Source organism: Protopterus annectens, chromosome 2.part2, assembly GCF_019279795.1.
Source record: "Protopterus annectens isolate FY-2018-M chromosome 2.part2, PAN1.0, whole genome shotgun sequence".
Lineage (NCBI taxonomy): Eukaryota > Metazoa > Chordata > Ceratodontiformes > Protopteridae > Protopterus > Protopterus annectens.
Genome location: NC_056730.1, coordinates 413619056 through 413635888, shown reverse-complemented (window position 1 = coordinate 413635888; position 16833 = coordinate 413619056). Strand labels below are relative to the sequence as shown.

General features: G+C 39.6%; 1 protein-coding gene across 1 annotated transcript in view; it reads right to left on the bottom strand.

Annotated features, from left to right (window-relative positions):
- Positions 1 to 16833, bottom strand: part of LOC122795952 (transcription factor TFIIIB component B'' homolog) — a 905227-nt gene that overhangs the window by 604827 nt on the left and 283567 nt on the right. Inside the window, exon 6 of the mRNA XM_044064434.1 lies at positions 11048 to 11216. Coding sequence (XP_043920369.1) covers positions 11048 to 11216 — 169 coding nt within the window. The remainder of the gene's footprint in view (positions 1 to 11047; positions 11217 to 16833) is intronic.

Genomic DNA, 16833 nt, shown 5'->3' with positions numbered 1-16833 from the left:
CAGCAGCTGTCACTGTTATTCCCATTAGTAAAAGTCGTTATCACACTGATGAATGCACCAGACAGCTTTGGGTTTTTCTCCACTTGGAGTCATTGCAAGCTACTCCCCACACACACACACACACACACACACACACACACACCAGTTTCTTTCTTTCATTTTTACAATTTCAAAAAAATATAACAAATATATGAGGCATTATGGCCATAGCCGACAGGACACATGTAAATGGAAAAGGCAGAGGTAAGGCAGAGTGCTGGCACTGCATGCAATCGAGAGTCATTGCTGCTACCAGCCCAAAGTCTGTCCTCAGCATACTAGTGGAGCGGAAGTCATTACCCTGCTTTTTCCGTTTAGATGTGCCCTTTCTGTGCCCCCTTGTCAGTCAGCGTCTAATTTGGCGTTTTCATGGGTGGTAGGTATGTACTTCTGCAGCATCATCACCACTTTTGCACCTAATGAAAATAATATTGCCCCTGTGGATAGGAGTGAAGATTTGGATGGGCTAACCAGGCAATGCATATGATATACATACATATGTAGTCTTCCAATACATCGGTCAAACATGAGTAGTAATCTGTTTGCAATTTCTTTCCTGTACAGATTTCTCCACCTTCTGACACTGACATGGCTTCACGAGCAGGAAAATGACAAGTGAATGTGTGGGTATGTGGCCATTCCTACATTCTCTGGGCTGCCAGCCATGCCTCCGAACTGAAAACCAGTACAACTTTAGCTTCCCCACATCCAGTGTGAAGGTATACTGGATTGCAAAAAGAGGTATGCATTGGAGTGGAGTACTGCAGTTAAGCCTGACATTCTTGTGTTGCACATTGGAGGGAATGATGTCATCAGTCAACCACTGGGAAGGTTACGGTTTCAAATCAGAGCAATTTCTGAACACCTGCAGTCATGGTGGCCACATTGTCATTTTGTGTGGTCTGACATAATTCCTCAACAGATATGGAAAATAGTCAACGGGCAGCGCACAAAGCCAGACATTTATAGAATGGGCTCATGTATGGCTTGATGCACAGGGTCGGCAGATCTACAATCTGCCATGACAGCATCACCACAGAAGATGTTCACCTGTTCAGAAGGGATGGCGTTCACCTAACTGAGGAGGGCACTGCATTGTTCTCGACTGACCTCCATAATGGCGTGAGGAGAGCTATGCAAGATTGGTAACATGCAGCTGGTGAGAAGAATGGAAAACACCCATGACCAAGTAGCACCAGTATGGTAAGTGAAACTCTATTATGAAATGTGTTGTGTAAAATATATTTTTCTGAGTTTGTCAAATAAATGCGATAAGGAGCTGGTGACGATGCTGAGAAAGAACTGTTTCAGGAGAGTGCTACCACTAATACACTAATATCTAATATGCCAGTAACCATCCTGCAATACTTTTTTTATTTTGCTTTTACCAGGCATGTGTAGAGTTCAGATCACAGGAAGGGCTTAGTAATATAGAACTTGATCCCTTAGGTCCATTGCTGAATAGACACATATAAAGAGAAAAGGCATAGGTAAGGCAGACTGCTGACACTGAAGGAGGTCGTGAGACAGTAGTGGTATCAGCTGTCTGAATGGGTAGCCACCACAGCTATTGTGGAGTGGCAGTCCTTACCTTGTTTTTTCTCTTTATATGTACCCATTCAGCAGTATGTCTGCTACGCCAAGAATGTGCATATTTATAATCATATGTGTCTACATGGCAAAACAACTGGGTCTGAATGTTGTACAAATGTACAGATATTTTTTTTAGGACTCAGGTTATGGAAATTATGATTTTTTTCATATTTTGGTAAATAACTTTGCAAGGGAACATCTGAATGTGTTAAGTAATACCTCCTTTTGAAGACAGTATTTATAGTTCCAACACGGTAAAAGAACTGTTCCTGTATGTTGTACACATGTACAAATATCAAAGTTTGTTTTGGACTTAGGTTATGGAAAATATGATTGTTTCATATTTTGGTAAATAACTTTGTAAGGGAGCATCTGAATGTGCTACGTAATACTTAATTGTGAAGACAGTGTTCCTAGCTCCAACATGGTAAAAGAACTGTGCCTTTATGTTGTATACATGTACAGATATCAAAGTTTGTTTCAGACTTAGGTTATGGAAATTATGATTTTTTCATATTTTGGTAAATATCTTTGCAAAGGAGCATGTCAGTGTGCCAAGTAATACCTCATTTTGAAGAAAATATTACTCCTTACAACATGGTAAAAGAGCGGTGTCTGTGCAGTGTACACATGTACAGATATCACAGTTTGTTTAGTCTTGTAGGATTATGAAAATTATACATTGCCAATACTTCTCATTGTTATGCCCATATCTTTGCAAGGGAGCATGGTGATGACACAAATGATGCATCATTTTGAAGCTGACATTGAGCTGCACAACTTCTACACTGATATGTACCCTCTTGTCTGTTACAGGTGATGACACATTCTGCTTTATTTATCAGTTATGAGAAATATTATATTAATCATATTTCTGTAAATACATCCGTAAAGGATCATCACATATGGTTAGTTAAAGGTATCACTTTTAAAGCTGATACAAATACAAATTAAATTGTATGGTCCATGGTACATTATACATTAACCAGATATTCTTTTTCCTTTTCCAAAAAAAAAGAGAAATATGCACAATATCAGCATTCCTCGCCAAATATTGACTAATATGCACTATATGCAACTATCACATTTACACTATTGGAAAGGTGATGTCTTGCGAACTTTTTTTTTTTAGTCTAGCTCTAGCTAGTTATGTTAGGTTGTTTTTTTGTTTCTGTTTTTTGTGGATTTTCTGAAAATGAAAAATCTGCTCAAAAGCTGCACTGTTGTTCCTATGGTGGCTTCAGGCAGCTGAGGAGCTAAGGCTGCTCTGTTCCAGAGAGCTGCTATAGAAAAATAAGTTAAGATACTTAATAATATTATTATACAGCCCAATACCTCAACTACCCACATTCAACTGGGACCACTACTCATGCTCATTCAACTTCATCACTCACTTTCATTCATTCTCACCTGACAGTGCCTTTCTTTCCCACACACCCACCCTACCAAAATATGGAGAACCTGCATTCTACCAATATAATATGGGTAACCATCCATTCCCCAACTCAGGGCCCAGCAGATCGCTGGTCAGATCAGACCCCTGCTATTCACCCACCATCATCCATCCACCACCCCCCCATCCCCCAACAAAACCACAATCATATTCCAAAGCCAACTTCATGTAAGTTCAGAAACAAGAAAGAATGCTTAAAGCATTGGAAATGAGGCTGGGTGGAAAGAGCGACTGCTGATATAATGTATACAGCAAATGGAAAGCAGACACACACGCAGACCAAGGACAAATGCAAAAAAAAAAAAAAAAAAGAAAAAAAAAAAAAAAAAAAAAAAAAAAAAAAAAAAGAAAAACAAACAAACTCTACAAGAGAAGGAAGAAGCTGTTGCAAAAAGAGTAAAATCCCAAGACTGGAGGAACTCCCTGGTCAGCGTCAGCAAGAAGCTGAGATCCCTCATAAAATCCTCCAAAGCCAGTTATGAAAATAAAATCCCCACTGATTCCAAAGCCAAGAACACAGCATCCATGGGACCAAACAACATCCCAGGCTGTGTACTGCATGAACTGCAGATCAAACTGGCACCCCACCCAAGTACCATGTACAATCATAGCCTCACCTCAGGCCATGCGCCTACTGAATGGCGCACAGCGATGGTTATCCCACTCCACAAAGTGGGTGCCACCATGGACCCTGGAAACTACCGCCCCATTAGCCTGACGAGCCTGGTCTGCAAGGCCATGGAACGTACTATATTGGAGCTTATAAACAAAGACATAGGTAACCTCCAAACCCTGAACCCCACTCAGTTTGGGTTTGTAAAAGGTATATCTTGTCTATTAAACCTGACTGACTTCTTTGAAGCAGTCACTAGAGCTGTAGACGAGGGCAAGGTAGTGCACACACCCTATCCTGACCTCGCCAAGGCTTTCAATACCACCCCCCACTCTGGAATTATAGATAAACTCACTAAACTGGGCATAAATACCTATGTCACAAGATGGGTGGCCAACTGGCTCACTGACAAAACCCACACAGTAAAAGTAGCCAACTCCAAGTCTGACTTCAGACCAGTGACGAGTGGAGTACCACAGGGTTCGGTCCTGGGTCCTCTCCTGTTCGGCATCTACTTCTCTGAACTGCAAGCCAACACAGAAGGTCTAACAAAGTTCGTAGATGAGTGCAAACTGGGAACAATAACAGAATCACCTAATGATGCAAACATTCTACAAAAGGGCCTCACAGAGACAGATGCTTGGTGTCAAAGTCATGGCCTCAAGCTCAATGCCAAGAAGTGCATTGTCATCCCCTTTGGGAAAAACTCGGTACCCATGAACTACCACATAGGCAGTAGCTCACTAAACACTGAAAGTGTGATAAGAGACCTCGGGACACACGTGGACAGTAGCCTCTCCTTTGATAACCACATCGCCACAGTAGTCAAGAAATCCTTCTACATGGCACACCTCATCACAAAAGGGTTCTCCTCTAGAAACAAGTTTGTCATTGTTCCTCTCTACTCATACCTCATCAGACGCATTATAGAGTACAATGCCCCATTTGGCATATATCTCGCAAGACACCTACAACAATTGGAAAGGCCACAGAAATACCTCACTAAGAGGATTACCAGCCTCAAGCAGATGCCATAGGCAAACAGTCTCAAAAAACTCCAGCACTACTCCATCGCATATCGCCTACTCAGAGGCGATCTCTGCCTAACATACAAAGCTATGTCAAACCCAGAGCTGCTGGACATGCTACACTTTAAAAAAATCCCAGTCTCTCTGAACCACATGCTCCAGGAACCTAAACCTTGTCAACAGAACATGCTGGAGGGATAGATTCCCGTCCCAGAGACTTCCCATACTCTGGAAAAAGCTACCCATTCATGTCAAGCAAAGCTTCTCAGTGGCCCTCTAAGAAAAATATTGACGACTGGATGGGAAATAGAAAATTCACCCTGGGGATCACTTCTGTGGCACTGCTTGACAAGGGTACAGGAAAATAAATTTCCTGGGTGGCAAAAGCCAGGGAAACTTTTTGTCTAGGTTTATACAGTCCCCAAGGCTGATAGCCTAGTACCTACCTTTGAACCACAACACAAATAATATCACAGACTACATTGCTGGACGTTTCTCTAGATGAAGACCTAAAATGTAAGCATCATATTTATCAAGCCATTGAAAAAATACACACAAAAAAATGGTGCACTTTACAGTCCACATCTCTTACAATCTGCTGTGAAACCATAGCTTCATTATATCTTCTCCCATCACTTCTTCATGCAGCTTCCATGTGCTTGCACTCTATACGTATGAAGAAACGGGTTCCTATTACAACACCGAAGATGCATTCTTTCGAATGCGTCTTGGTCGAACATAAAAGACTGTAAAGGCAAAATATCGAAGCGGCTTATTCTTTCCTTGGGAAAGAATTCGCTTAGCTGCTTCATTAATTTGCCGTTTTCGGCACTGTAGTGCGGTCTCGGAGTTGGTATATTTAAGTAGGGGGTGATGTGGGGGGCAAAGGCCCCCACTTAATGTAATGTTTTAAAGTGTTTTCGTTTTTTTTTTTTATTGGAACAGCGATTTTTTTCCCTTGGAAAAAAAAAATCGCTGTTCTGATAGTTCGACATTGTAAGCTTTTGCTTACATAGGGTCGATTAATCACCATTCGCTTTTTTTCGGTGATGTAATATAAACCCTGAAGAAACTGGATGTATGCTTACAAAATATCTACATTTACAACTAACCTTAATCCAGAACACATCACTGTGTTGCCCTTAAACAATTATACTGGATTGAACTTCCACAATCCCTCTCCTACACACAACTCATTACTGCATACAACCAATATATAAACCTGAAAAATGTCCTTTAAACAATGTTCTCCAGCACTACTTACCAACAACAGAACTGCACTCAGGAAATAAATGTCTCCTAATTTCTCATAAATCTAAAACCACAGGATCATAAGAAGTTAACAGGCTAATGGCCCGAGGGCTCTTACAAGCCTAGTCAAATGTTACCCTTATTTACCATGATCAGATCTACTGCCCCTGTTCAAGGAGAACACATGTGGAACCCCCAGGGTGAATTTACAATTATCTATGCAATCATCCAGACTGTGTTTGAAGAGGGCCAATGAGGTACTCTGTTTGATGCGAAGTGGGAGTCTATTCCAAAGGTGTGGTAACCACTGGGAGACAAATCTGCCCCTCCAGCAGGTTCTACTGATTTCACATACCAGGTTTAGGTCTTTGGAGCAAGTAACCCATGTTCCATTTGACTTGTGGATGTGCAGAATTTCCAGTAAAGCAGGGTTAGAGATCACCTTATATGCAAGGCAGAGATCGCCTCTGTGTAGTCTGTATGAAACAGAATAAAGTAACAGTGATTTCAGCCGATCCACATAGGACAGCTGCTGAAGACCTTGAATTTTCTTTTTGAGGAACTTTTGTGGTCTCTCCAATTGTTGCAGGTGCTTTGAAAGGTACATTGGCCTAATGAGTGAAGAGTACAGGGAGGTGATAACTTCACTTTTACTCAAGGCAATGCCCTTATTTATGAGGGGAGCCATATAGAATGCCCTTCTTACCACTCTGGAGACATGGTGATCAAAGGCAAGGTTGCTGTCAACCCGAGCGCCCAGATCTCTCACCACTGAGTGCTTACATAGGGCATTACCATCGATGTGGTAATTTGGAGGAACATCGCTCTTGCTGAAAGGGATGATAATACATTTTTTTGCATTGAGTTTGAGGCCATGACTTTGGCATCGATCGTTTGTTTGTGTAAGACCTTCTTGAAGGATGTTGACATTGTTTGGAGATTCTATTACCACACCCAGTTTGCAATCGTCAGCAAACTTTGTCATCCACAGTCCCTTGGTTTCAGCTTGTACTTAGGAGAAAAAGATTTCAAACAGTAGAGGTCCCAGGATAGATCCCTGTGGACCACAATACTAACAGGTCTGCAAGTTGGAGGTGGATTCCCCTATTTTGACTGGATGGGTTCAATCAGATAGCCAATTCACAACCCACCTTACAATGTAAGAGTTGATGTCTAGCAGGGAGAGTCTGTCAATGATGACTGAGTAAGAGATAGTGACAAATACCTTGGCCAAGTCTAGGTAGGCTGTATGCACAGATTTGCTCTTGTCCAGTTCTGTCTCAAAGTCGTCCACCGGGTTTAACAAGCATGCATGATCTCTCCTTGACAAATCCAAACTGGGTAGGATCTAGTGTTTCGAGGTTACCTATATCTTTGTGGATAAGGTCCATGATGAGTCTCTCCATGACCCTGCAGATAAGGCTAGTTGGGCTAATAGGTCTGTAGTTCCAAGGGTCAGCAGAAGCACCACCTTTGTGCAGGGGGATAACGGTGGCTGTTTTCCATTCAGCTGGGATGAAGCTGGTGCTTAGACTGTGAATGAAAAGACTAGCCAATGGTGATGCTATTTCTTGTTTGAGCCCATGTAGGATGCAGCCTGGGATGTTGTCAGTTCCCACTGATGCTTTGTTTTTGGCCTTAGAGAGGGCATTTAAGGTGACAGGGATGTCATGAAGTACGTGTGGCAGGGATGGGGAGTGAAGTTTTCACTGAACCTGTTGGCTAGCAGGTTAGCTATGTCCACCGGCTCAGTGTGTGTGTTACCATTAACTACCAGTTCAGCGCAAATCTGAGGCTTACTTTTTAGGTTATGGATGTAACTAAAGAACACCTTATGGTTGTTCTTAGTTGAAGAAGCTAACTTGGATTCATAGTTTGCCTTGGAGGACTTCACAAAAAGTATTGTTTGCTTATTTAAGCTGAGAAGGAAGTCTCTCCACTTTACAGCCTGCTCCTTCTTACTCCTGGACAGCAGTTTCTTCCTTTTATTGTAAAGCTTGTTAATGGTGGCTGTCCACCAGGCAAGTTTGCTTTTACTTGAGGAGCTTATTTTGGTCCTAACAAGTACTACCAAGTCAATGCAGTTATACAGGTGCTTGTACAGGGCATTGGTGTAGAGCTCGGCATAATTACTGGTTCCATCAGAGGGGAGAGGTGCAATGAAGCTATTTATACCATCCCATAAGACATTATAATATGCTTTGGAGAAGTTTGTTAGTCTTGTTGCTGCTAAGGGAGGGTCAGCTGTGATAAGTTACCTCAAATGAGACCGATTTGTGGTCAGATCTCACCAGGGATAAACTCACAATGTGGGATCTACAGTGGTCTCCCATATCTGTAAGCACCAGGTTCCAAGATGTTGGCGCCCCTGGTGGGGGTGTCAACCAGCTGGTCCAGGGCAATGGAATTGACAAAGTTGTGGAACTTTTGGGCAGGTGAGTCTGAGCACGAGTAATTCACCCAGTCAATGTTAGGGTAAAGTCGCCCAAAACTATGGTGTTAAGATGTAGCTTCATAGACTTAAGCTGATCCAAACAGGCAGAGTGGGTGTTCCGATTCATTGAGGGAGTTCTGTAGATAGCAATGACTTGAACAGGTGTCCTACCAACAGTTAATTGCACCTGAAGTATCTCTAGGGTGTCATACTGTTTGACCAATCTGGAGTTGTATTTATCCTTGATGAATATTGACACAATGCCTCCTTTAGTTTTCTTGCCTTCGGTTTGTGGTCTGAATGTGTGGAAGGAGGTGTAATATGGTATGGCTGGGGTGCTCTCCACAGCCTTGAACCAGGTCTCCATGACTGCCCAAATGTCTGCATCCTCCAGGGTGACTCACTTTACTCAAGTTAAATCACTAAACTGTAGAACATATCGACTGAACTACAGCTAGAAAAACTGAAATCCTTTAAAGCCAGACTCAAACAATACCTGTCGAACTCTTGGTTCTGCTCCTGCTCTGCACCTGGATAATTGCACCACCTCATCACTCTAACTTATGTTCATATAACTATTCTCTTTTCTACTTGTATGTAGCCAACATGGGAATTTCTGTCTACTATGTTTGTAGACACCATGTGTGTGCTTACTGGCTTCTTTTCTTTGTTCATGCCTATGTATGTTATTAGAAACTTTTTGAATTTCTCAAACCCACTCTGGGTAGCTTAAATTATAATCATATGCTATGTTTCTAATGTTTTTATATGTAAACGTGGAGCTTTTCTTCACAGGCCTCTGTTGAAAACAGGTTTTGGTTAGTGTTCTGGTCGACAAAAGGAAATAAGTACATTCAGTATTTGACCAACACTTAACCTGAAGCAATTAAATTAAATAACCATTTTACTCATTTTTAATTACTCATCTAAGGTTTTAAGGGACATTACTGCAAAATCTGTACAATACTGCTTTTTAAACGTGTGTATGAGTTAAATATGAAAGTATGTTAAGTTGCTTTTCTCCAGTTTAAATAAATTAACAAAATTATCTAACTGCTCTGCATCATGATGTAAATTTGGCAAAATAAAATGCAAAAAAAGATGATGCCATTTATTCTACAAGTACTTTTACAACATAGGTTCCTAAGTTTGTGAAAACCAGTGTTTCAGCTCTGGGGCCTTTAAAAAAGATACCTTAAAGGATGGACTGAAAATTTCATGACCCATCTATGCATCTAACTTTGTCTTAAAAACACTGATATTGATGAAGAACTCCTAATGTGGAACAATTTTTTCCATACTTTTGGCATGGCTTGGGTAATAAAATTGTTATGTCACCTACTTATTCAAGGAAAAATAAAAATTCAAGTTTCTGTGCCTTAGCCCTATACAATTAGCATAGAGATCTACATTCAAAAATAAATGCATTATTTCATCCCTAAAAGCAGAGTATACTAATATCACCTTAACCGAAAAGTGCCTGCAATGTACAGAATACACATTTAATCCAATGCAACTTTCCATTAACATGATGAATGAACTTAAATAATTCTCTTGGTATACCTATGCTGAAATGATTTAAATTTTTGAAGATATGTGCTGGAATACTTACGGAAGGAGCTACTGCATTCTAATAATGGTTTTATATAGATTACTATACTGTCTAATCCCTTAAAGAAATTGCTTTTAATACCTGACCTATCTGCCTTCACAGCCTTACATCGAATACTGTCAACATGTTTATCACAGGATAAAGTTTTACAAACAGTCTAAGATATTTGCAGTCTTGTACTTCTATAAGAACTGACCCATCTAAGATTAATAGTTCTCTTAAAATGCGACTACCAAAAATCATAATCAGATACTTAAGTTGACCAAAAAATCAAACCTGTATTTGTTGCCCAACAAGAGGTGTCGCACAGGTATTTACTTATAATTGCATAATCAATTTTGGCAATGGCCAAATAACAATCTTGCAATTGTTAGCATATTGGCTGAACCAGCAAAATTCAATTACCAGAAATGTTGAAAAAACAAGATTGAATAGAAAATGCCCTAATACAGACCCTTGAGGCACACCTCTTGTAACTGGTGAAAAGTTAGAACGAACCTATTCGGTAAGGAAACATTGTGAGTAACCTGTACGCTATGTTGAAATACAATTTATTAGATAAGGATTAAACTTATACTTTACTATAAATTATCCTGAATACCATGATAATGTATCAAAAGCTTTGGCCAAATTTAGATAAATTACCCCAAATTTTAGAACCAAGTCAAGTGTTAAAGCTACTTAATCACAGAATTGTATAAGACTGGTAAGTGTGGAAATGTTAGTTATAAACCCATGTTGATTAATGTCCATAGCGTCTAACCAATGATTATCCAAGTTAAATACTTGTATAATACACTTTTCATAACATTTATACAGCAGAAGGGTTAAACTACCATTATAATGCAGAAAGCACAGTCATAAGGGTTGAGTGGGGAGGTATGGTGCAATCAAATTGACAGGCACATGGCACATAAAGCAGAATAAATTGTGCATTATACATGCAGACACTGGATGAACTGAAATGACTAAAGTTAAGTTCAACACTAGTGAAACATGATTCAAAGATGAGAGATTTTCTTACCCTTCATTTACAATGATTTGTTGGGGATTTTTTCGTCCAGCGTCATACTCCGGTTCTACCATCTGTTCTGAAAGATCTGCAGTGCTGCATACCTTTAAATTAACTGACTCCTGGTCGCTACTGAGTTTCTCATCCTGCACATTAGTTGAGTGGTCCAAAGTTACTGCAACTGCAAAGAAATAAAACAAATATAGCAAACACAATAAGTAAAGAATCATACATATCACAGATAAAAAATGGAATAATGATACAGAAAAAATCATTAGTAATAATAATCCTTCTGGAATACAGTCAAAATTGTAAAGGTCTAAACAAAAGTCAGTTAGGAAGGTCAATAAATATTTTCAAGATACTTTACTGAGGAAAGAGAAAGGAAGGACAGACGCTCAATACAAGTCAAAGGAAGTTGAACAGAGAACAGTGAAACAGCAGGAACATATTTCCAATGAATTGTTAAAAGACAAAATGAAAGTGAATTCCAAATACAGTCAAAGAAATAAAGTTACAGAATACTTCTAGTACTAATGATGGACATAGGAATTATCCTAAAGAACTGATGCAGCTTTATAGAAAAAAAAGACAGAAAGGTCAAGGAGATACCTACCCTAAATAACAGAATGAGGGTACTCACTACATTTACTTATCTCTGAGGGGGACCTTTCTGTCTGTAATGGATGGAACTTCCTCCCCTGCTGACCCCTCCTCAACAGTACCTTTTCCATTCTTCAGTATTTTCATGCTCTGCAGGTCATGACCCTGCTTCTAGAGGCTGCCTACTGACATTTTGAGGACTGTAAGTGTGGTCTCCTGAGTAGCAGACTAAAAGTGGGAATGTGACAGAATTTGACCCATAAAGGTGGAGGAATATTCACTCTCAAAATTAAAATTAAGTGCTTGTAAACAAAGTACTGCAGTTATTAAAATACACAAGAACAAAAAGCATAAATTAAACAAATAAGATAAACATTAAAACAAGTGACAAATCAAAACCATAACGACTGCTAGACATAAGGGAGTGTCAACAAAAGCCAGATCAAGCAAGTATGATTTAAGAGAAGCCTTTAGAGAGGATAAGAAGTTCAGGAAGCATGGTAATTGATCAGCAACTTATTGCATACCAGAAGACTTAAGCCACAGCCCCTGAACCACTAAGAACACCAAGGTGGCAGAATGCAATGGCTCAGCAGAAAAGCAGATAATAATCAACTCCTACAATTAAAGAAGGATGCAAGGCCATGTAGGAACTGCAAAACCAATACTGAAATTCTGATCATTAATACAAGACTGACAGGGGAAACAATTAAGCACCATCAGCATGGGAGTAACTTGCTAATGATGGGCAATCATAAATAACCAAGCTAGGGAGGTCTTCACTAGCTATAACCAGTAAATTTCAGTATTGGGAAGCCCAAGGTAAAAGAAACTGCAGTAATTGAGACAAGGAGAAACTACAGCAATGCAGGCAAATGAGAAAATAAGTACAAGGTTATAGCTCAGAGTCCCACCTCTCCGCTTATCTAAGGTATGGTAGTGCACATTTTCTGTTTGAAACAGTTTTGTGGTGGTGATCTGCAATTAAGCTAAGTGAGCACACCTGCTGAATTAAAAAAAAAAACATACAATTTTAAACATGCTAGACTTACCAGGACATGAATCTGTGAGTGAGGTAAGTAGAAGGGCCAGCCAAGAAAAAGATGAACTGCAAGAATGTAACTAGTATCCAAGTATAAAGGGCCTGTTCAAAGATTCAATGAGCTGTCAAAGGAGGTCAAAAGTCTGGATCAATGCGCAAAACAGTAGTGCTTTGTGAAAGTGTAACCTGGGAACAAATGTACACAATGGACATATATTTGAAAGCTTCACGCTTCTGAAGGAGAGACCTTTTAGTGTACTGATAATACGTTTAGCCACATAATGTTAAACAAAGATACACTTGGCAATATACCTGGATAGTGTTTGCTTAGCCACAACCAGACCACTCAACCCATAACAAAGAAGATGGAAAATTGGCCTATCTTCTTGAAATCATAACCTCTCTCAGTGAAACCTGTGATTAATGGTGCACATCAAGGGGGTATGGAGGGCACCTTCCTTGTAATTTTGCACAAGAAATAAAAATGAGGTGGCGAACGGACTGACTTGTAGGACAGGTCTGAGACCACCTTTTGAGAGGAAATGTGTATTAGTCCTACAGAACAAAAAGTCTCTTTACAATGTTTATATGCAGTTCCCTATTTCCTGTAGGGCAAATGTACTGCAAGTACAGTGAACATCCTCCAAAAACTGTGGCTTTCAAAAGAAGTACTTCAGGTCTTCTGAACCAGCAAGTTCAAAAGAAGGATGAACAAGGCTGTCAGTTATGAAGCTGAAGTCCCAATGAAGAGAAGGTTTCTTCAAAGGTGATGTACTGTTTGATAAGCATATGCAAGGCCTCAGATCTATCCCCAAAGGTTATGATGAACCAACCCCCCCCCCCAATTACCAAATAACTAAGACTGAAGTCAGATAGGTCAGTCACAGAAATTGTATAAACAACTTAGATGGTTACACACCCCACTAAAGAGTAGAAGAATGATGGAAGGGAAGCAAAGAATCCAAAAAGGCACCAGATTATCTGTGGCAAGTATCAATCCAGTATTTACTTTTAGCTGGAAATTTTTGGCAATTATCTGTATGCACAAAAAAGAAAGGACAGCACCAATGGAATGCTGGAGATGCTGTGAAGCAAGAAATTAGACTTGCTTTATCTTTTAATCAGGAGTCTGAAATTTCAAAACAAAGTCCTGCATACAAAAAGGTTTGTAAAGTAGTTAACTTGTGCAAGTTATTTTCCTACTTGCACCTACGGCAGGAAAAAAACACAAAAAGAAAAAACTAGCCCAATTTTACTTAGTGGTCTTCCAGTGCTGAAACTAATATGCTAACAATGAAGGACAGAAAAATCCCTACCATGGAGGAATGGGAAAAGATAATATTGGAAGTTAAGGACAGCAAAAGTATGACATCTATTAGTAGAAGAAAAAGGTACAGACTTTATTACAGAAGGGTATGCTAATGCTACAGAAATCGAACTCCACAGTTTGCATTTCACTCCTTTACTTGCTGGATGCCTATTAGAGTCCAGTGCTCCCAGTATCGCTAAAATGCATCTATCCCTTAAAAGAATAAATGCTAAATGTGATGCGCAACACCAACACCACCCCCCCCTTCTTAAAGAGTTCAGTAAAAACTCCAAAACTGACCCAGGCAAGCTACAGTCTTCACTGTGTAATACCTTAAACCTCCTGTAGTGGAGGACCATGAGATATATGCAAATTACCTCTTAAGGATTTATCATCAGTGTTTCAGCCTCATGGCATCTGAACGCCCATAACTTTTAATTTTTCAAGTCTTTATGGGTACATTCAGACCAATAAAACCAAACCCCACTAGCTGTAGCAATGTTTCGGCCTTTTTCTGACCTCGTCAGTACAACTTAAGTGGACTGTCTGGCTATACTTTAGAAACAGAGTTTAAAATCAAGCCTGATGTACATAATTATTAGGCTGCCTGCAAAATATCACAAACCTGCAAACTAATTATCCAATCAAGCCAAACCCCACTAGCTGCAGACATGCCATGTTTCATTCTTTTTTCTGACCAAATCAGCACAGCATAAGAACAAATGTCTCCTTGTGCATTAATATACCACATGTTTATTAATAGGGGCTAACCCATGAAATTGGTGACTGCTGTAAAAAATGAAGCTGTACATAAAAGGAATACAGGCTTCTATGTACCATTATTAAAACTGGGTGCCCCCCCCAATGGGCATACACTTATTTCAGAAAATCACACAGTGCAACAAGCTCAAGTTTCACTGAGCTTTATGCCAACATCGAATGATAAAATAGATTCCAATATTCCTAATACAGTCGATAATGCCCAATCCTACATTACAACTTATAATTTGGATAGTAAATATATTTCTGAAATCATTGAAAAGAACTGGCAATTGATTGAAAAGAATTAGCAATTGATTACCAGTGATCAAGACATTTATGAAAGACTTGGGGAATGTCCTAAGACTGTGTATAAAAGAGCCTTCAATTTTAAAAATATCTTTGACAATGTGTCTAACTATATGCAGAAAACCACAGGCAAGATGTCTAACTGGGGCGTGTGTGGGCAATACTGCTGTATTTTTGTGGGAAAGGTGTACAGGCTGGTAACAAATATAAGCATCTTAGGTCATTTTAATTGTCATACGTAAGGTGTTGTTTTCATTGCCATGTGTGTAAGATGCCCAGCATATTACACTGTTAAACTGAGCGAAAATTAAAACAACGCATCTATGTACATGTGTATGAAATTAGTAAAGGCAATATGGTTAGCTGGGAGTATCTTTTTGGTGCTGGATATGGCTTTCCCAGGCTCTTGCGCACATGCTTTTCAGAAAATATACATGGGGTTAGATGACTAGGATCAAACTAGATACCAGGGTGCCCTCTATTTTCTTTCTCCAAGAGGATGAATCAGCTCTGTCTTTCCTTCACCTTTATTCTTTTCTTTATAATTAGAACCTATGGCCTCTTAAACTAAGGTCATATCCCATCACTGAATAGCATTACCCTGACTACAGCTACAGTCATAAGGTAGCACTATATGCTGATTGCACTTTACCAATCCTGAGAAGAACCCTCCTTGATTATAAGAAATATTGGCATGCTTTGGAGAGTCTCAGTTTATAAAGTCAACATACAAGGAAAAAAAAGAAGGATTTCAAATTATATTATACTCCCTCAGCTGGCTAGTGTGATGATGTGAGGTACTGCCAGCTATGCCAGGAGAAGTAGGGCAGTGGATCTGTAACATATGCCGGCATAGCTAGCTGGAGTTTTGTAAAGAACTGTGTCTCATTTGTAGAGCAAACTGATTTCTACAGGCGCTTGTGCTGAAAACGTATTTGTAAAGCAGCTTGTGTTAAAAATGTACTAAACATCCTGCTGAGAAAAAAACAATGGGTCCTGCTGGACAGAAAAAGAAATGCACCTGTATGTCAGAATGTATTGTAACTGTTGAGATGAATATATTGCAACAGAGGATACTGGAAGAGAAGAGTTTCATCTCAGGGCAGCTAACTCTGAAATAGTCTGACATTAAATTACCTGGTTTAGGCAATAAAGATTGTATCTTACAGTTCTGATTGCAGCCAGAGAGAAAATGTCTGTTAAAACCAGGACTAGGAATCCTACTGTATTTGTCCTTAGGGGTGAACTAATTGCTATCCTGGAAGGGTGGAAGTTTTTGAAATTATTTTGTAGCTTCCAGATGCTGTACCACATCCTAGCAAAGGTGTGTGTGTGTGTGTGTGTGTGTGTGTGTGTGCGCGTGTGTGTGTGTGTGTATTATGATACATATGTGCTAGACTCTGGTTCATTTTCTAGTAAAGGGGGTAGTGTGGGAGCTAGAAGTCAGGTGACCAGATGTATGTGATGTCATTCTATAATCCTGCACTGAAATTATGTTTTGATACTATAGGAGACGGAATTCTTGGGGCAATCTGTTTTTGAAAGCTGACAAAGAAGCATCACTCACCTATTTCATCTCGCCTTGGTTTATTAAGTAACCAGGGAATAGTAATTATTTAGATCAGTCAGGGAAAATATAGTGAGATTAGTTAAGTAGTAGTATTGTGTATTAGTATAGTAAAGGCAAATCTACAAATGCCTTATATAAACACATGTCCACCAATCACGAACATGAATTTAAGTTTTCAGTTTTACAGCATGTTCAGTAAGATGCGA